We start from the raw sequence: 22,301 nt of genomic DNA on the forward strand, positions 1-22,301 counted from the left end.
TTGGCCACTAGTGTCCTGTGGTTAATAGGGGGCCTTGGCCACTAGTGTCCTGTGGTTAATAAGGGGGCCTTGGCCACTAGTGTCCTGTGGTTAATAGGGGGCCCTGGCCACTAGTGTCCTGTGGTTAATAGGGGGCCCTGGCCACTAGTGTCCTGTGGTTAATAGGGGGCCTTGGCCACTAGTGTCCTGTGGTTAATAGGGGGCCTTGGCCACTAGTGTCCTGTAGTGAATAGTGGGCCATTGAAGACAGTTCTGCTGTTACAGCCCACGCAAACACAGAGACCCCCCCCCATCCAGGCAAACCCATGATCCCCCCCATCCAGGCAAACCCATGATCCAGAGACCCCCGCCCAGGCAAACCCATGACCCAGAGACCCCCGCCCAGGCAAGCCCATGACCCAGGGACCCCCGCCCAGGCAAACCCATGACCCAGGGACCCCCGCCCAGGCAAACCCATGACCCAGGGACCCCCCACCCGGGGCAAGGGACCCCCCACCCAGGCAAACCCATGACCCAGGGACCCCCCACCCGGGCAAACCCATGACCCAGGGACCCCCCACCCGGGCAAACCCATGACCCAGGGACCCCCGCCCAGGCAAACCCCAGGCAAACCCATGACCCAGGCAAACCCATGACCCAGGCAAACCCATGACCCGGGCAAACCCATGACCCAGGCAAACCAGCGACAAAAAGGGACACCCATCATATGTTAGCAAAAACATTGAAAAGTCACGTCTTGTATCATCACGTAAATAATAAATAGCAAGCAGAAGTAAAATCAACATTTTAAAATTATTAGATTTGGTAGACCATTCAAAATAATTAAACTATCTACATTTAATTGCAAGAGGACATGTAAACTAACAGTCTATTGACTTTAGTCGTCAGATTAACAGGAACAGCTAGCATACCAACTGTTCCTGACCTCCTTCATACTGGCAGCAGAGACAAACATGGTATCGGGATGGTTTTCTGTTGCAGCTAGCGGTAGTCATAAAATCATTTAATTAGTTGACTTGTGAAACGACCTCTGACCTCCTTCATACTGGCAGCAGAGACAAACATGGTATCGGGATGGTATTCTGTTGCAGCTAGCGGTAGTCATAAAATCATTTTTTACCAGGTCTAGAAAAACAAAAACATATGCCATACTATGTTTAGTTTTTAAAGAGAAAACACAAATCCAAAATAAGGATAAGTTTCTCAGTTCATTCAAATCATTATTTCAGTTCCACAGCAGCGGTTGGTCTGGGGGTACGAGGTGGGGGTTAGGGTCCGGGTACAGGGGAGGGGGTAACAGCCAGACAGCACAAGGCCAGGCAGCGGAGGGAGTTGCTATACAGGATGGAACACCAGAGTACAATCCTCTCCGTCTCTGTCCCGGCCCAGGAACAGGCTCTGATTGGCCAGTTCCTCCAGGTTGTCTAGTTCCTGGTTGTTGGGCTGTGTCCTCCTCAGGTAGTGGTTGACTATCTTGGAGTCCAGTCTGCTCTGGTGAGAGATGCTCTCGTAGGGTTTAGGGTCCAGGTCTAGGATGGACACGGAGCATGTGAAACGAGGCTTCGTAGTCTGGATCTCCAGGCTCTCGTCCAACCTACAAAGCATGGTTGGACAATTATATATATATTATATATAAGGTATTCGGCCCCCTTGAACTGTATTTTTTTGTGAAGAATCAACAACAAGTGGGACACAATCATGAAGTGGAACGACATTTATTGGATATTTCAAACTTTTTTAACAAATCAAAAACGGAAAAATTGGGCGTGCAAAATTATTCAGCCCCTTTACTTTCAGTGCAGCAACTCTCTCCAGAAGTTCAGTGAGGATCTCTGAATGATCCAATGTTGACCTAAATGACTAATGATGATAAATACAATCCACCTGTGTGTAATCAAGTCTCCGTATAAATGCACCTGCACTGTGATAGTCTCAGAGGTCCGTTAAAAGCGCAGAGAGCATCATGAAGAACAAGGAACACACCAGGCAGGTCCGATATACTGTTGTGAAGAAGTTTAAAGCCGGATTTGGATACAAAAATATTTCCCAAGCTTTAAACATCCCAAGGAGCACTGTGCAAGCGATAATATTGAAATGGAAGGAGTATCAGACCACTGCAAATCTACCAAGACCTGGCCGTCCCTCTAAACTTTCAGCTCATACAAGGAGAAGACTGATCAGAGATGCAGCCAAGAGGCCCATGATCACTCTGGATGAACTGCAGAGATCTACAGCTGAGGTGGGAGACTCTGTCCATAGGACAACAATCAGTCGTATATTGCACAAATCTGGCCTTTATGGAAGAGTGGCAAGAAGAAAGCCATTTCTTAAAGATATCCAGAAAAAGTGTTGTTTAAAGTTTGCCACAAGCCACCTGGGAGACACATCAAACATGTGGAAGAAGGTGCTCTGGTCAGATGAAACCAAAATGGAACTTTTTGGCAACAATGCAAAACGTTATGTTTGGCGTAAAAGCAACACAGCTTATCACCCTGAACACACCATCCCCACTGTCAAACATGGTGGTGGCAGCATCATGGTTTGGGCCTGCTTTTCTTCAGCAAGGACAGGGAAGATGGTTAAAATTGATGGGAAGATTGATGGAGCCAAATACAGGACCCTTCTGGAAGAAAACCTGATGGAGTCTGCAAAAGACCTGAGACTGGGACGGAGATTTGTCTTCCAACAAGACAATGATCCAAAACATAAAGCAAAATCTACAATGGAATGGTTCAAAAATAAACATATCCAGGTGTTAGAATGGCCAAGTCAAAGTCCAGACCTGAATCCAATCGAGAATCTGTGGAAAGAACTGAAAACTGCTGTTCACAAATGCTCTCCATCCAACCTCACTGAGCTCGAGCTGTTTTGCAAGGGGGAATGGGAAAAAATGTCAGTCACTCGATGTGCAAAACTGATAGAGACATACCCCAAGCGACTTACAGCTGTAATCGCAGCAAAAGGTGGCGCTACAAAGCATTAACTTAAGGGGGCTGAATAATTTTGCACGCCCAATTTTTCAGTTTTTGATTTGTTAAAAAAGTTTGAAATATCCAATAAATGTTGTTCCACTTCATGATTGTGTCCCACTTGTTAATTCTTCACAAAAAAATACAGTTTTATATCTTTATGTTTGAAGCCTGAAATGTGGCAAAAGGTCGAAGTTCAAGGGGGCCGAATACTTTCGAAAGGCACTGTATATATATATATATATATATATATACTTTCGGAAAGTATTCCGCCCCCTTGAACTTCGACCTTTTGCCACATATATAAAAAGTGTCTGGGTGTGCGTGCAGGGTGTTGTTCCAGCCCAGCAGTAAGAGTGCTCTCACCCGTCGTCTTCCCCACAGGTTGCTATGGCGACCATGATGGAGCAGTCCTTGGCTGTCATGGCAACTCTGTACTGGTGGACCTGATGGGAAGCAGCCATATTATACAACATGATATTACATTTAAACTGCATGTATGATATACAACATGATATGACATTAAACTGCGTGTATCAGATACAACATGATATTACATTAAACTGCGTGTATCAGATACAACATGATATTACATTAAACTGCATGTATCAGATACAACATGATATTACATTAAACTGCATGTATCATATGGTTGGAAGGTTGCAAGTTCAAACCCCCGAGCTGACAAGGTACAAATATGTCGTTCTGCCCCTGAACAGGCAGTTAACCCACTGTTCATAGGCCGTCATTGAAAATAAGAATTTGTTCTTAACTGACTTGCCTGGTTAAATAAAGGTAAAATAAAAAATAAATAAAATATACAACATGATATTACATTAAACTGCATGTATCATATTGTACACATTAACATTTCATAGGAAAAATGTATTAAAATATAATTGCATCTAAATGGAAAACACTAATCCCAAAAGGGCCCTCATCAATTCGACTGATATTTAAACAGTCTTCTGTAAAGAACCTGTTTGTTTCAATACTGTCGGTTTTCATCGTTACGTCACATCAAGAGATTCTCACCTTCCCGACAGCGTATTCCAGGGAACCGTCGTCTTCAACGGGACAGTTCTGGACCTTCTCCAGGAAGCTGGCATTGTACGGCCCGTCCATCTGAAGCCTGCATCTGGAGGAGAGAGGGTCAGTCACCGTCTGTAAAAGGGCCACTCTGTGATATTTGAAATCAGCTTTTGATCATTTAAATGAATGTTGGACATGTCAGTCACAGCCATTAAGAGACTTGAAGTCATGATTCCAGTATAGACCACCAGAACCACCAATCAGATCATGATTCCAGTATAGACCACCAGTAGCACCAATCAGATCATGATTCCAGTATAGACGACTAGAACCACCCAATCAGATCATGATTCCAGTATAGACCACCAGTAGCACCAATCAGATCATGATTCCAGTATAGACCACCAGAACCACCCAATCAGATCATGATTCCAGTATAGACCACCAGTAGCACCAATCAGATCATGATTCCAGTATAGACCACCAGTAGCACCAATCAGATCATGATTCCAGTATAGACGACTAGAACCACCAATCAGATCATGATTCCAGTATAGACCACTAGAACCACCAATCAGATCATGATTCCAGTATAGACCACCAGTAGCACCAATCAGATCATGATTCCAGTATAGACTACCAGAAACACCAATCAGATCATGATTCCAGTATAGACCACCAGTAGCACCAATCAGATCATGATTCCAGGTCATATCCACTGAGGGGTTTAATATTAAACCCCTCAGTGAATACGACCAGAACCACCAATCAGATCATGATTCCAGTATAGACCACCAGTAGCACCAATCAGATCATGATTCCAGTATAGACCACCAGTAGCACCAATCAGATCATGATTCCAGTATAGACCACCAGTAGCACCAATCAGATCATGATTCCAGTATAGACCACCAGAACCACCAATCAGATCATGATTCCAGTATAGACCACCAGTAGCACCAATCAGATCATGATTCCAGTATAGACCATGGTACACCAATCAGATCATGATTCCAGTATCCACTAGAACCACCAATCAGATCATGATTCCAGTATAGACCACCAGTAGCACCAATCAGATCATGATTCCAGTATAGACCACCAGTAGCACCAATCAGATGCATGATTCCACCAGTAGCACCAATCAGATCATGATTCCAGTAAGACGACTAGAAACCCAATCATCATGATTCCAGTATAGACCACCAGTAGCACCAATCAGATCATGATTCCAGTATAGACCACCAGTAGCACCAATCAGATCATGATTCCAGTATGAAAAAAAACCAATCAGATCATGATTCCAGTAAGACGACTAGAACCACCAATCAGTGACCAGTTAATCACACCATTATTATCAATAGATCATGATTCCAGTATAGACGACCAGCTTCACCAATCAGATCATGATTCCAGTTTGTCACCAGAACCACCCAATCAGATCATGATGTTAACCACCAGTAGCACCAATCAGATCATGATTCCAGTTAGACAACCAGTGAGCACCAATCAGATCAATTCTAACTAAGAACCACAACAGCATGATTCCAGTATAGACGACATAGAAACAATCAGCTCATGATTCCAGTATAGACCAAGTAGCACCAATCAGATCATGATTCCAGTATAGACGACCAGTAGCACCAATCAGATCATGATTCCAGTATAGACGACCACCAATCAGATCATGATTCCAGTAGACCACCAGTAGCACACCAATCAGATCCTGATTCCAGTATAGACCACCACCAATCAGATCATGATTCCATAGACCACCAGTAGCACCAATCAGATGCCGTTAGACGACCAGAACCACCAATCAGATCATGATTCCAGTATAGACGACCAGTAGCACCAATCAATCAGAATGACGTAACAGGAACCAGGATCATGATTCCAGTTAGACCACCAGTAGTACCAATCAGATCAATGTTTTTCCATAGACCACCTGCACCAATCAGATTGTCCAGTATGACCACCAGTAGCACCAATCAGATCATGATTCCAGTATAGACGACCAGAAACACCAATCAGATCATGATTCCAGTACAAACACCATCCAACACTATAGTTATGGTAAACTCAATATGGCCGCCGGTCCATGATGGAACAGTGGTCATTCATCTGGTTCAGGCTCTCACCTCTCTTTGGGGAACATTTGTAGATGCTGTTCCACTCGTTTAAGAAGGGGGCTCAAACCCTCAATGTCTAAATTATCCAACATCTGAGTCCCCAGGATTTTGTCCAAGACACAATCTTTGGGTAGGCAGTGGTTACCTGAAAAATAAAAATGGATTAGACTCAAAAACGATACTCAGTGACCAGTTAATTTATTATTATCTAGTACTGAGTCAGACACCTTTATGCTTCAAATCAAATCAAATTTTTATTTGTCACATACACATGGTTAGCAGATGTTAATGCGAGTGTAGCGAAATGCTTGTGCTTCTAGTTCCGACAATGCAGTGATAACCAACAAGTAATCTAACTAATTCAACAACAGCCTGAATTCTTCTGCGCATGGAAACATTGCTCAATTGGTAACAAGGGACCTAATGTGCCAGGAAAACATTCCCCGCGCCATTACACCACCAGCCTGTACCGTTGACACCAGGCAGGACGGGGTCATGGACGGATGCCATTTACGCCGAATCCTGACTCTGCAATCAGAATGACGTAACAGGAACCGGGATTCGTTGGACCAGACAATGTTTTTCCACTGCTCATTTGTCCAATGTTGGTGATCGTGTGCCCACTGGATCACACATATAACTCTAGGCTTAGGGGCTCTATTTTCACATCCGGATGAAAAGTGTGCCCAGAGTAAACAGCCTACTACTCAGGCCCAGAAGCTAGGATATGCATATAATTGGTAGACTTGGATAGAAAACACTCTAAAGTTTCTAAAACTGTTTGATTGATGTCTGAGTATTTATTTATTTTATTTTTTATTTTACCTTTATTTAACTAGGCAAGATCAGTTAAGAACAAATTCTTATTTTCAATGACGGCCTGGGAACAGTGGGTTAACTGCCTGTTCAGGGGCAGAACGACATATTTGTACCTTGTCAGCCGGGTTTGAACTTGCAACCTTCCGGTTACTAGTCCAACGCTCTAACCACTAGGCTACCCTGCCGCCTCTACACTCTAACCACTAGGCTACCCTGCCGCCTCTACACTCTAACCACTAGGCTACCCTGCCGCCTCTACACTCTAACCACTAGGCTACCCTGCCGCCTCTACACTCTAACCACTAGGCTACCCTGCCGCCTCTACACTCTAACCACTAGGCTACCCTGCCGCCTCTACACTCTAACCACTAGGCTACCCTGCCGCCTCTACACTCTAACCACTAGGCTACCCTGCCGCCTCTACACTCTAACCACTAGGCTACCCTGCCGCCTCTACACTCTAACCACTAGGCTACCCTGCCGCCTCTACACTCTAACCACTAGGCTACCCTGCCGCCTCTACACTCTAACCACTAGGCTACCCTGCCGCCTCTACACTCTAACCACTAGGCTACCCTGCCGCCTCTACACTCTAACCACTAGGCTACCCTGCCGCCTCTACACTCTAACCACTAGGCTACCCTGCCGCCTCTACACTCTAACCACTAGGCTACCCTGCCGCCTCTACACTCTAACCACTAGGCTACCCTGCCGCCTCTACACTCTAACCACTAGGCTACCCTGCCGCCTCTACACTCTAACCACTAGGCTACCCTGCCGCCTCTACACTCTAACCACTAGGCTACCCTGCCGCCTCTACACTCTAACCACTAGGCTACCCTGCCGCCTCTACACTCTAACCACTAGGCTACCCTGCCGCCTCTACACTCTAACCACTAGGCTACCCTGCCGCCTCTACACTCTAACCACTAGGCTACCCTGCCGCCTCTACACTCTAACCACTAGGCTACCCTGCCGCCTCTACACTCTAACCACTAGGCTACCCTGCCGCCTCTACACTCTAACCACTAGGCTACCCTGCCGCCTCTACACTCTAACCACTAGGCTACCCTGCCGCCTCTACACTCTAACCACTAGGCTACCCTGCCGCCTCTACACTCTAACCACTAGGCTACCCTGCCGCCTCTACACTCTAACCACTAGGCTACCCTGCCGCCTCTACACTCTAACCACTAGGCTACCCTGCCGCCTCTACACTCTAACCACTAGGCTACCCTGCCGCCTCTACACTCTAACCACTAGGCTACCCTGCCGCCTCTACACTCTAACCACTAGGCTACCCTGCCGCCTCTACACTCTAACCACTAGGCTACCCTGCCGCCTCTACACTCTAACCACTAGGCTACCCTGCCGCCTCTACACTCTAACCACTAGGCTACCCTGCCGCCTCTACACTCTAACCACTAGGCTACCCTGCCGCCTCTACACTCTAACCACTAGGCTACCCTGCCGCCTCTACACTCTAACCACTAGGCTACCCTGCCGCCTCTACACTCTAACCACTAGGCTACCCTGCCGCCTCTACACTCTAACCACTAGGCTACCCTGCCGCCTCTACACTCTAACCACTAGGCTACCCTGCCGCCTCTACACTCTAACCACTAGGCTACCCTGCCGCCTCTACACTCTAACCACTAGGCTACCCTGCCGCCTCTACACTCTAACCACTAGGCTACCCTGCCGCCTCTACACTCTAACCACTAGGCTACCCTGCCGCCTCTACACTCTAACCACTAGGCTACCCTGCCGCCTCTACACTCTAACCACTAGGCTACCCTGCCGCCTCTACACTCTAACCACTAGGCTACCCTGCCGCCTCTACACTCTAACCACTAGGCTACCCTGCCGCCTCTACACTCTAACCACTAGGCTACCCTGCCGCCTCTACACTCTAACCACTAGGCTACCCTGCCGCCTCTACACTCTAACCACTAGGCTACCCTGCCGCCTCTACACTCTAACCACTAGGCTACCCTGCCGCCTCTACACTCTAACCGCTAGGCTACCCTGCCGCCTCTACACTCTAACCACTAGGCTACCCTGCCGCCTCTACACTCTAACCACTAGGCTACCCTGCCGCCTCTACACTCTAACCACTAGGCTACCCTGCCGCCTCTACACTCTAACCACTAGGCTACCCTGCCGCCTCTACACTCTAACCACTAGGCTACGCTGCCGCCCCAGTATAACAGAACTGATTTGGCAGGCGACACCCAGAGCACAAGCCATCCATGGATTTTTTTTTTTAGGTCTATCTGTTTTCCATTGGTTTCTATGGTAAGCCCGTTTTAAAAGAAATATGCTTGCAGTTCCTATAGCTTCCACTAGATGTCAACAGTCTTCAGAAATTGGTTGATGTTTTTCTTTAGAGAAATGAAGAAGTATGGCTGTCCAGAACCAGGTTCCTGCGTAGGGCTCTCTAATGTTTTGATGAGCACAACCTGGAACGCGCTTTCATTGTTTTCCTCCGAACACAGTTTATCCCGTCTTAAATTTGATCGATTATTTACGTTAAAAAACAATACCTAAAGTTGTATTAGGAAAGTTGTTTGAAATGTTTGGCGCAAGATTACAGGTAATTTATTAGATATTTTGTAGTCATGTTGCGCGAGTTGGAACCAGTGTTTTTTTTATTTTTTAAAATCAAATGCCCCAAATAAATTGACATTTTGGAGATAAAATGACGGAATTTATTGAACAAAAGGACGGTTTGTGATGTTTATGGGACATATTGAAGCTCTTCTGTTGGCACTCCAAAGGTAAGGCATGAAATATATCTTTATTTCTGAGTTGTGTCGCGCCTGGCAGGTTGAAATATGATTGTCATGTGTTTGTATGATGGGGTGCTGTCCTCAGATAACAGCATGGTTTGCTTTCACCGTAAAGCCTTTTTGAAATCTGACACTGTGGATGGATTAACAAGAAGTTCAGCTTCAATTTGGTGTCTGGTTTGGTGTGGGGGTGTGGTTTGGTGTGGGGGTGTGGTTTGGTGTGGGGGTGTGGTTTGCACTTGTGAATGTATGAAAGTCAAATATTTGTTATATTTCTTTTTGAATTTGGTGCTCTGCCATTTCCCGGATGTTGTCAAATTGATCAACGGGATTTGAGCCACTTAAGAGTTAAAGCGGCCCATTTGTTGACATCCCCCATTCACGCCCTGATGAAGGCATAACAGACGAAACACATCTGTGACGTCATTAGAAACACTGCAGTGAAGCAGGTCCTGTGCCCCAGAGCAGCCCAGAGCCAAGTCTCACCATTGCGTAGCAGGTCCTGTGCCCCAGAGCAGCCTAGAGCCAAGTCTCCCTGTCAAGTCTCACCATTGCGTAGCAGGTCCTGTGCCCCAGAGCAGCCTAGAGCCAAGTCTCCCTGTCAAGTCTCACCGTTGCGTAGCAGGTCCCGGTGCAGCAGGCTGGCCTCACACGTCACTCTGCCCTCAGACAGGTGTGTCTTCCTGAGCTGCCCTGACCGAGGACAGTCCCAGGAGCTCAACAGGGCGCTCACGATCACCTGAATCAACTCATGCAGAACCACCTGGGGCAGAAACAAAAGTTACAGGTTAAGAGGACATATTAGACCTATTACTCAAATATCCTGTATTGTGTGTTGACAGAGGAAATATAAATATACAGGATAACCAGAAACCCACAACAACCAACATTAAAAAGGAAAGTGAAACACTAATATGCGGATGTCTCGTTTGGATACCAACTTTACTAGACTGCTGCCTGTTGAGAAGGCTGCCACTAGGGAGGAAGTATGGTCGTAGATGCTGAGCCAATTCATCCAGGTCCTGCAACACGTCGGCATCATCATTACAGCTGTAGATACACTCTCCACCCTGGATAGACAGAGTAAGGAAAGATGTAAAAAAATAAAATAATGAAAAGGGCGCTGTAACTGATTCGTCAAGCCAAAAGGTCTGGGAAATGCCAGGGACCAAACGATATCACAATACTTAAGATGCAGATTCTATATGTATTGGGATTTTGTGGATTCGATTTTCCAAACATATTGCTCACCATATGTCTGCTGCAGAGTGATAAGCGAGAGCCATGAGAAAACACATTTTGATCAGTCATGGAAATGGAAATAAAATAAGTGCTGAAAACATGTTGGCTCACTAATTAAAAAAGACAGAGAACAAGCTATGATGGAAAAATACTGGAGTTTTGGTGCAGGTACAACCAACTATGGCAAAAATATTAGAGAAAAATAATAGTGTGATATATCGTCAACAATAATATCCCGATATGCAACAGTCGATTTCTCCACCCTCACTACAAGCCAATCACTGCCCCCCCCCCCTGGTCTGAAGGGTCTATCCTATATAACAGAAATGAAACTAGATCTTGGTTACCAAGACCGGGGCACAGGATAAATCACATTTTACTGGTCACGGTTAGCAGATAATATTGCGAGTGTAGCGAAATGCTTGTTGGCATTCGGATAACAGCAGACCTGGTGAAGGCTCTGACATACCTTGAAAATGTTGAAGTTATTCTGTGGTTCTTCTATCAAGTTCTTGATGGCGAGGGACATTCTCTGTTTGTTCCTGGGCAGAGAGATTCAGGGTGAGTATTCATGTTTCTTTATTGCTGTGGAATCAAACACCAACTGGATGTACTGAAGAGCACCAGGCTCTACTCTGAACAGGGATTGATATCGGTCTACATAAACGAGGCAAGTCAAAAAAGCAAAAAGGTCAGACAACCAGAATATAGAATACAGTTTGTCCGATTGGACATGTACAAAACCATAATTATTTCTTTACATAATCGAACTGTTATATTTACACAAAGCAAGAGAACAATGTAGACAGAGCCAACAGTCTCAGCAAAGCGGTGAAAAATATATCAGAAAATATAGTTTGGATGATCTGGGCCAATAGCTGAAAGGTATTGGAGGACACTCCAGGATCTGTCTGACTGTTGTATCAAACCCCTCAGTGGATATGACCTGGTCTATTAAACCCCTCAGTGAATATGACCTGGTCTATTAAACCCCTCAGTGGATATGACCTGGTCTATTAAACCCCTCAGTGAATATGACCTGGTCTATTAAACCCCTCAGTGAATATGACCTGGTCTATTAAACCCCTCAGTGGATATGACCTGGTCTATTAAACCCCTCAGTGAATATGACCTGGTCTATTAAACCCCTCAGTGAATATGACCTGGTCTATTAAACCCCTCAGTGGATATGACCTGGTCTATTAAACCCCTCAGTGAATATGACCTGGTCTATTAAACCCCTCAGTGAATATGACCTGGTCTATTAAACCCCTCAGTGAATATGACCTGGTCTATTAAACCCTCAGTGAATATGACCTGGTCTATTAAACCACTCAGTGGATATGACCTGGTCTATTAAACCCCTCAGTGGATATGACCTGGTCTATTAAACCCCTCAGTGGATATGACCTGGTCTATTAAACCCCTCAGTGGATATGACCTGGTCTATTAAACCCCTCAGTGGATATGACCTGGTCTATTAAACCCCTCAGTGAATATGAATATGACCTGGTCTATTAAACCCCTCAGTGGATATGACCTGGTCTATTAAACCCCTCAGTGGATATGACCTGGTCTATTAAACCCTCAGTGATATGACCTGGTCTATTAAACCCCTCAGTGGATATGACCTGGTCTATTAAACCCTCAGTGGATATGACCTGGTCTATTAAACCCTCAGTGGATATGACCTGGTCTATTAAACCCCTCAGTGGATATGACCTGGTCTATTAAACCCCTCAGTGAATATGACCTGGTCTATTAAACCCCTCAGTGAATATGACCTGGTCTATTAAACCCCTCAGTGAATATGACCTGGTCTATTAAACCCCTCAGTGGATATGAATATGACCTGGTCTATTAAACCCCTCAGTGGATATGACCTGGTCTATTAAACCCCTCAGTGATATGACCTGGTCTATTAAACCCCTCCGTGGAATATGACCTGGTCTATTAAACCCCTCAGTGGATATGACCTGGTCTATTAAACCCTCAGTGGATATGACCTGGTCTATTAAACCCCTCAGTGGATATGACCTGGTCTATTAAACCCCTCAGTGGATATGACCTGGTCTATTAAACCCCTCAGTGGATATGACCTGGTCTATTAAACCCCTCAGTGGATATGACCTGGTCTATTAAACCCCTCAGTGAATATGACCTGGTCTATTAAACCCCTCAGTGAATATGACCTGGTCTATTAAACCCCTCAGTGGATATGAATTCTGACCTGGTCTATTAAATCCCTCAGTGAATATGACCTGGTCTATTAAACCCCTCAGTGAATATGACCTGGTCTATTAAACCCCTCAGTGGATATGACCTGGTCTATTAAACCCCTCAGTGGATATGACCTGGTCTATTAAACCCCTCAGTGGATATGACCTGGTCTATTAAACCCCTCAGTGGATATGACCTGGTCTATTAAACCCCTCAGTGGATATGACCTGGTCTATTAAACCCCTCAGTGGATATGACCTGGTCTATTAAACCCCTCAGTGGATATGACCTGGTCTATTAAACCCCCTCAGTGAATATGACCTGGTCTATTAAACCCTCAGTGAATATGACCTGGTCTATTAAACCCCTCAGTGAATATGACCTGGTCTATTAAACCCCTCAGTGAATATGACCTGGTCTATTAAACCCCTCAGTGGATATGACCTGGTCTATTAAACCCCTCAGTGAATATGACCTGGTCTATTAAACCCCTCAGTGAATATGACCTGGTCTATTAAACCCCTCAGTGGATATGACCTGGTCTATTAAACCCCTCAGTGGATATGACCTGGTCTATTAAACCCCTCAGTGGATATGACCTGGTCTATTAAACCCCTCAGTGGATATGACCTGGTCTATTAAACCCCTCAGTGGATATGACCTGGTCTATTAAACCCCTCAGTGGATATGACCTGGTCTATTAAACCCTCAGTGAATATGACCTGGTCTATTAAACCCCTCAGTGGATATGACCTGGTCTATTATTCAGTGGAAACCCTGGTCAGTAAATCAGTGGATATGACCTGGTCTATTAAACCCCTCAGTGGATATGACCTGGTCTATTAAACCCCTCAGTGAATATGACCTGGTCTATTAAACCCCTCAGTGAATATGACCTGGTCTATTAAACCCCTCAGTGAATATGACCTGGTCTATTAAACCCCTCAGTGAATATGACCTGGTCTATTAAACCCCTCAGTGGATATGACCTGGTCTATTAAACCCCTCAGTGGATATGACCTGGTCTATTAAACCACTCAGTGGATATGAATATGACCTGGTCTATTAAACCCCTCAGTGGATATGACCTGGTCTATTAAACCCCTCAGTGGATATGACCTGGTCTATTAAACCCCTCAGTGGATATGACCTGGTCTATTAAACCCCTCAGTGAATATGACCTGGTCTATTAAACCCCTCAGTGGATATGACCTGGTCTATTAAACCCCTCAGTGGATATGAATATGACCTGGTCTATTAAACCCCTCAGTGGATATGACCTGGTCTATTAAACCCCTCAGAATATGACCTGGATAGTGAATATGACCTGGTCTATTAAACCCTCAGTGGATATGACCTGGTCTATTAAACCCCTCAGTGGATATGACCTGGTCTATTAAACCCTCAGTGGATATGACCTGGTCTATTAAACCCCTCAGTGAATATGACCTGGTCTATTAAACCCCTCAGTGGATATGACCTGGTCTATTAAACCCCTCAGTGGATATGAATATGACCTGGACCTGGTCTATTAAACCCCTCAGTGGATATGACCTGGTCTATTAAACCCCTCAGTGAATATGACCTGGTCTATTAAACCCCTCAGTGAATATGACCTGGTCTATTAAACCCCTCAGTGGATATGACCTGGTCTATTAAACCCCTCAGTGGATATGATATTAAACCCCTCAGTGGATATGACCTGGTCTATTAAACCCCTCAGTGGATATGACCTGGTCTATTAAACCCCTCAGTGGATATGACCTGGTCTATTAAACCCCTCAGTGGATATGAATATGACCTGGTCTATTAAACCCCTCAGTGGATATGACCTGGTCTATTAAACCCCTCAGTGGATATGACCTGGTCTATTAAACCCCTCAGTGAATATGACCTGGTCTATTAAACCCTCAGTGAATATGACCTGGTCTATTAAACCCTCAGTGGATATGAATATGACCTGGTCTATTAAACCCCTCAGTGAATATGACCTGGTCTATTAAACCCCTCAGTGAATATGACCTGGTCTATTAAACCCCTCAGTGGATATGACCTGGTCTATTAAACCCCTCAGTGGATATGAATATGACCTGGTCTATTAAACCCCTCAGTGAATATGACCTGGTCTATTAAACCCCTCAGTGGATATGAATATGACCTGGTCTATTAAACCCCTCAGTGAATATGACCTGGTCTATTAAACCCCTCAGTGGATATGACCTGGTCTATTAAACCCTGACCTGGTCTATTAAACCCCTCAGTGGATATGACCTGGTCTATTAAACCCTCAGTGGATATGACCTGGTCTATTAAACCCCTCAGTGGATATGACCTGGTCTATTAAACCCCTCAGTGGATATGACCTGGTCTATTAAACCCCTCAGTGGATATGACCTGGTCTATTAAACCCCTCAGTGGATATGACCTGGTCTATTAAACCCTCAGTGAATATGACCTGGTCTATTAAACCCTCAGTGGATATGACCTGGTCTATTAAACCCCTCAGTGGATATGACCTGGTCTATTAAACCCCTCAGTGAATATGATATGACTCAGTGAATATGACCTGGTCTATTAAACCCCTCAGTGAATATGAATATGACCTGGTCTATTAAACCCCTCAGTGGATATGAATATGACCTGGTCTATTAAACCCCTCAGTGGATATGACCTGGTCTATTAAACCACTCAGTGGATATGACCTGGTCTATTAAACCCCTCAGTGGATATGACCTGGTCTATTAAACCCCTCAGTGGATATGACCTGGTCTATTAAACCCCCTCAGTGGATATGACCTGGTCTATTAAACCCCTCAGTGGATATGACCTGGTCTATTAAACCCCTCAGTGGATATGACCTGGTCTATTAAACCCCTCAGTGGATATGACCTGGTCTATTAAACCCCTCAGTGAATATGACCTGGTCTATTAAACCCCTCAGTGGATATGACCTGGTCTATTAAACCCCTCAGTGGATATGACCTGGTCTATTAAACCCCTCAGTGAATATGACCTGGTCTATTAAACCCCTCAGTGAATATGACCTGGTCTATTAAACCCCTCAGTGGATATGACCTGGTCTATTAAACCCCTCAGTGGATATGACCTGGTCTATTAAACCCCTCAGTGGATATGACCTGGTCTATTAAACCCCTCAGTGGATATGACCTGGTCTATTAAACCCCTCAGTGGATATGACCTGGTCTATTAAACCCCTCAGTGGATACCTGTCTATTAAACCCCTCAGTGGATATGACCTGGTCTATTAAACCCCTCAGTGGATATGACCTGGTCTATTAAACCCCTCAGTGAATATGACCTGGTCTATTAAACCCCTCAGTGGATATGACCTGGTCTATTAAACCCCTCAGTGAATATGACCTGGTCTATTAAACTCCCCTCAGTGGATATGACCTGGTCTATTAAACCCCTCAGTGGATATGACCTGGTCTATTAAACCCCTCAGTGGATATGACCTGGTCTATTAAACCCCTCAGTGAATATGACCTGGTCTATTAAACCCTCAGTGAATATGACCTGGTCTATTAAACCCCTCAGTGAATATGGCCTGGTCTATATGAATATGACCTGGTCTATTAAACCCTCAGTGGATATGACCTGGTCTATTAAACCCTCAGTGAATATGACCTGGTCTATTAAACCCCTCAGTGAATATGACCTGGTCTATTAAACCCCTCAGTGGATATGACCTGGTCTATTAAACCCCTCAGTGGATATGACCTGGTCTATTAAACCCCTCAGTGAATATGACCTGGTCTATTAAACCACTCAGTGGATATGAATATGACCTGGTCTATTAAACCCTCAGTGGATATGACCTGGTCTATTAAACCCCTCAGTGGATATGACCTGGTCTATTAAACCCTCAGTGGATATGACCTGGTCTATTAAACCCCTCAGTGAATATGACCTGGTCTATTAAACCCCTCAGTGGATATGACCTGGTCTATTAAACCCCTCAGTGGATATGAATATGACCTGGTCTATTAAACCCCTCAGTGGATATGACCTGGTCTATTAAACCCCTCAGTGAATATGACCTGGTCTATTAAACCCCTCAGTGAATATGACCTGGTCTATTAAACCCTCAGTGGATATGACCTGGTCTATTAAACCCCTCAGTGGATATGACCTGGTCTATTAAACCCTCAGTGGATATGACCTGGTCTATTAAACCCTCAGTGGATATGACCTGGTCTATTAAACCCCTCAGTGGATATGATATGACCTGGTCTATTAAACCCCTCAGTGGATATGAATATGACCTGGTCTATTAAACCCTCAGTGGATATGACCTGGTCTATTAAACCCCTCAGTGGATATGACCTGGTCTATTAAACCCCTCAGTGAATATGACCTGGTCTATTAAACCCCTCAGTGGATATGACCTGGTCTATTAAACCCTCAGTGGATATGACCTGGTCTATTAAACCCTCAGTGAATATGACCTGGTCTATTAAATCAGTGAATATGACCTGGTCTATTAAACCCCTCAGTGAATATGACCTGGTCTATTAAACCCCTCAGTGAATATGACCTGGTCTATTAAACCCCTCAGTGGATATGACCTGGTCTATTAAACCCTCAGTGGATATGAATATGACCTGGTCTATTAAACCCCTCAGTGGATATGACCTGGTCTATTAAACCCTCAGTGAATATGACCTGGTCTATTAAACCCTCAGTGGATATGACCTGGTCTATTAAACCCCTCAGTGAATATGGCCTGGTCTATTAAACCCCTCAGTGGATATGACCTGGTCTATTAAACCACTCAGTGAATATGACCTGGTCTATTAAACCCCTCAGTGGTCTATATAAACCCCTCAGTGAATATGACCTGGTCTATTAAACCCTCAGTGATAATATGACCTGGTCTATTAAACCCCCAGTGGATATGACCTGGTCTATTCAGTGGATATGACCTGGTCTATTAAACCCCTCAGTGGATATGACCTGGTGAATATGACCTGGTCTATTAAACCCTCAGTGAATATGACCTGGTCTATTAAACCCCTCAGTGGATATGAATATGACCTGGTCTATTAAACCCCTCAGTGAATATGACCTGGTCTATTAAACCCCTCAGTGAATATGACCTGGTCTATTAAACCCCTCAGTGGATATGAATATGACCTGGTCTATTAAACCCCTCAGTGAATATGACCTGGTCTATTAAACCCCTCAGTGGATATGACCTGGTCTATTAAACCCTCAGTGGATATGACCCTATTAAACCCCTCAGTGGAATATGACCTGGTCTATTAAACAGTGGATATGACCTGGTCAGTAAACCCCTCAGTGAATATGACCTGGTCTATTAAACCCCTCAGTGAATATGACCTGGTCTATTAAACCCCTCAGTGGATATGACCTGGTCTATTAAACCCCTCAGTGAATATGACCTGGTCTATTAAACCCCTCAGTGGATATGACCTGGTCTATTAAACCCCTCAGTGAATATGACCTGGTCTATTAAACCACTCAGTGGATATGAATATGACCTGGTCTATTAAACCCCTCAGTGGATATGACCTGGTCTATTAAACCCTCAGTGGATATGACCTGGTCTATTAAACCACTCAGTGAATATGACCTGGTCTATTAAACCACTCAGTGGATATGAATATGACCTGGTCTATTAAACCCTCAGTGGATATGACCTGGTCTATTAAACCCCTCAGTGGATATGACCTGGTCTATTAAACCACTCAGTGAATATGACCTGGTCTATTAAACCCCTCAGTGTCTATTAAACCCCTCAGTGGATATGACCTGGTCTATTAAACCCCTCAGTGGATATGACCTGGTCTATTAAACCCTCAGTGAATATGACCTGGTCTATTAAACCCCTCAGTGGATATGACCTGGTCTATTAAACCCTCAGTGAATATGACCTGGTCTATTAAACCCCTCAGTGAATATGGCCTGGTCTATTAAACCCCTCAGTGAATATGACCTGGTCTATTAAACCACTCAGTGAATATGACCTGGTCTATTAAACCCTCAGTGAATATGACCTGGTCTATTAATGACCTGGTCCCCTCAGTGAATATGACCTGGTCTATTAAACCCCTCAGTGAATATGGCCTGGTCTATTAAACCCCTCAGTGGATATGACCTGGTCTATTAAACCCCTCAGTGAATATGACCTGGTCTATTAAACCCCTCAGTGAATATGACCTGGTCTATTAAACCCCTCAGTGAATATGACCTGGTCTATTAAACCCCTCAGTGGATATGACCTGGTCTATTAAACCCCTCAGTGGATATGACCTGGTCTATTAAACCCCTCAGTGAATATGACCTGGTCTATTAAACCCCTCAGTGGATATGAATATGACCTGGTCTATTAAACCCCTCAGTGGATATGACCTGGTCTATTAAACCCCTCAGTGGATATGACCTGGTCTATTAAATCAGTGATATGACCTGGTCTATTAAACCCTCAGTGAATATGACCTGGTCTATTAAACCCCTCAGTGGAATATGACCTGGTCTATTAAACCCCTCAGTGATATATGACCTGGTCTATTAAACCCCTCAGTGGATATGACCTGGTCTATTAAACCCCTCAGTGAATATGACCTGGTCTATTAAACCCCTCAGTGAATATGACCTGGTCTATTAAACCCCTCAGTGGATATGACCTGGTCTATTAAACCCCTCAGTGGAATATGACCTGGTCTATTAAACCCCTCAGTGGATATGACCTGGTCTATTAAACCCCTCAGTGGATATGACCTGGTCTATTAAACCCTCAGTGGATATGAATATGACCTGGTCTATTAAACCACTCAGTGGATATGAATATGACCTGGTCTATTAAACCCCTCAGTGGATATGACCTGGTCTATTAAACCACTCAGTGGATATGAATATGACCTGGTCTATTAAACCCCTCAGTGGATATGACCTGGTCTATTAAACCCCTCAGTGGATATGACCTGGTCTATTAAACCCCTCAGTGGATATGACCTGGTCTATTAAACCCCTCAGTGGATATGACCTGGTCTATTAAACCCCTCAGTGGATATGACCTGGTCTATTAAACCCCTCAGTGGATATGACCTGGTCTATTAAACCCCTCAGTGATATGATGGTCTATTAAACCCCTCAGTGGATATGACCTGGTCTATTAAACCCCTCAGTGGATATGACCTGGTCTATTAAACCCCTCAGTGAATATGACCTGGTCAGTGAATATGACCTGGTCTATTAAACCCCTCAGTGAATATGACCTGGTCTATTAAACCCCTCCTGGTCTATTAAACCCCTCAGTGGATATGACCTGGTCTATTAAACCCCTCAGTGAATATGACCTGGTCTATTAAACCCCTCAGAAAACCCCTCAGTGGATATGACCTGGTCTATTAAACCCCTCAGTGAATATGACCTGGTCTATTAAACCCCTCAGTGAATATGACCTGGTCTATTAACCCCTCAGTGAATATGACCTGGTCTATTAAACCCCTCAGTGGATATGAATATGACCTGGTCTATTAAACCCTCAGTGGATATGACCTGGTCTATTAAACCCTCAGTGGATATGACCTGGTCTATTAAACCCCTCAGTGAATATGACCTGGTCTATTAAACCCTCAGTGAATATGACCTGGTCTATTAAACCCTCAGTGAATATGACCTGGTCTATTAAACCCCTCAGTAAACCCCTCAGTGAATATGACCTGGTCTATAAACCCTCAGTGAATATGACCTGGTCTATTAAACCCCTCAGTGAATATGACCTGGTCTATTAAACCCCTCAGTGAATATGACCTGGTCTATTAAACCCCTCAGTGAATATGACCTGGTCCCCTCAGTGAATATGACCTGGTCTATTAAACCCCTCAGTGAATATGACCTGGTCTATTAAACCCCTCAGTGGATAGTGGATATGAATATGACCTGGTCTATTAAACCCCTCAGTGAATATGACCTCAGTGAATATGACCTGGTCTATTAAACCCCTCAGTGGATATGACCTGGTCTATTAAACCCCTCAGTGGATATGACCTGGTCTATTAAACCCTCAGTGGATATGACCTGGTCTATTAAACCCCTCAGTGGATATGACCTGGTCTATTAAACCCCTCAGTGAATATGACCTGGTCTATTAAACCCTCAGTGGATATGACCTGGTCTATTAAACCCCTCAGTGGAATATGACCTGGTCTATTAAACCCCTCAGTGAATATGACCTGGTCTATTAAACCCTCAGTGGATATGATATGACCTGGTCTATTAAACCCCTCAGTGGATATGACCTGGTCTATTAAACCCCTCAGTGGATATGACCTGGTCTATTAAACCCTCAGTGATATATGACCTGGTCTATTAAACCCCTCAGTGAATATGACCTGGTCTATTAAACCCTCAGTGAATATGACCTGGTCTATTAAACCCCTCAGTGAATATGACCTGGTCTATTAAACCCCTCAGTGAATATGACCTGGTCTATAGTGAATATGACCTGGTCTATTAAACCCCAGTCAGTGAATATGACCTGGTCTATTAAACCCCTCAGTGGATATGACCTGGTCTATTAAACCCCTCAGTGAATATGACCTGGTCTATTAAACCCTCAGTGAATATGACCTGGTCTATTAAACCCCTCAGTGAATATGACCTGGAATATGACCTGGTCTATTAAACCCCTCAGTGGATATGAATATGACCTGGTCTATTAAACCCTCAGTGGATATGACCTGGTCTATTAAACCCCTCAGTGAATATGACCTGGTCTATTAAACCCCTCAGTGAATATGACCTGGTCTATTAAACCCCTCAGTGGGAATATGACCTGGTCTATTAAACCCCTCAGTGGATATGACCTGGTCTATTAAACCCTCAGTGGATATGACCTGGTCTATTAAACCCCTCAGTGGATATGATGGTCTATTAAACCCTCAGTGGATATGACCTGGTCTATTAAACCCTCAGTGAATATGACCTGGTCTATTAAACCCCTCAGTGAATATGACCTGGTCTATTAAACCCTCAGTGAATATGACCTGGTCTATTAAACCCTCAGTGAATATGACCTGGTCTATTAAACCCCTCAGTGAATATGA

The 22,301-nt window shown here is 44.5% G+C and overlaps 1 protein-coding gene across 1 annotated transcript in view; it reads right to left on the bottom strand.

The window, feature by feature from the left end:
* Window positions 1-934: 934 nt before the first annotated feature.
* The window catches only part of LOC124004218 (inositol-pentakisphosphate 2-kinase-like), a 41,466-nt gene continuing 20,099 nt past the window's right edge, over window positions 935-22,301 (bottom strand). Inside the window, exons 8-14 of the mRNA XM_046312981.1 lie at window positions 11,456-11,528; window positions 10,686-10,814; window positions 10,357-10,507; window positions 6,143-6,278; window positions 4,005-4,107; window positions 3,336-3,415; window positions 935-1,594 (exon numbers count right to left, since the gene is read on the bottom strand). Of these exons, the coding sequence (XP_046168937.1) occupies window positions 1,336-1,594; window positions 3,336-3,415; window positions 4,005-4,107; window positions 6,143-6,278; window positions 10,357-10,507; window positions 10,686-10,814; window positions 11,456-11,528 (931 nt within the window). The 3' untranslated portion in view covers window positions 935-1,335. The remainder of the gene's footprint in view (window positions 1,595-3,335; window positions 3,416-4,004; window positions 4,108-6,142; window positions 6,279-10,356; window positions 10,508-10,685; window positions 10,815-11,455; window positions 11,529-22,301) is intronic.

The sequence above is a fragment of the Oncorhynchus gorbuscha genome, linkage group LG18 (genome assembly GCF_021184085.1).
Source record: "Oncorhynchus gorbuscha isolate QuinsamMale2020 ecotype Even-year linkage group LG18, OgorEven_v1.0, whole genome shotgun sequence".
Taxonomy (NCBI): Eukaryota; Metazoa; Chordata; class Actinopteri; order Salmoniformes; family Salmonidae; genus Oncorhynchus; species Oncorhynchus gorbuscha.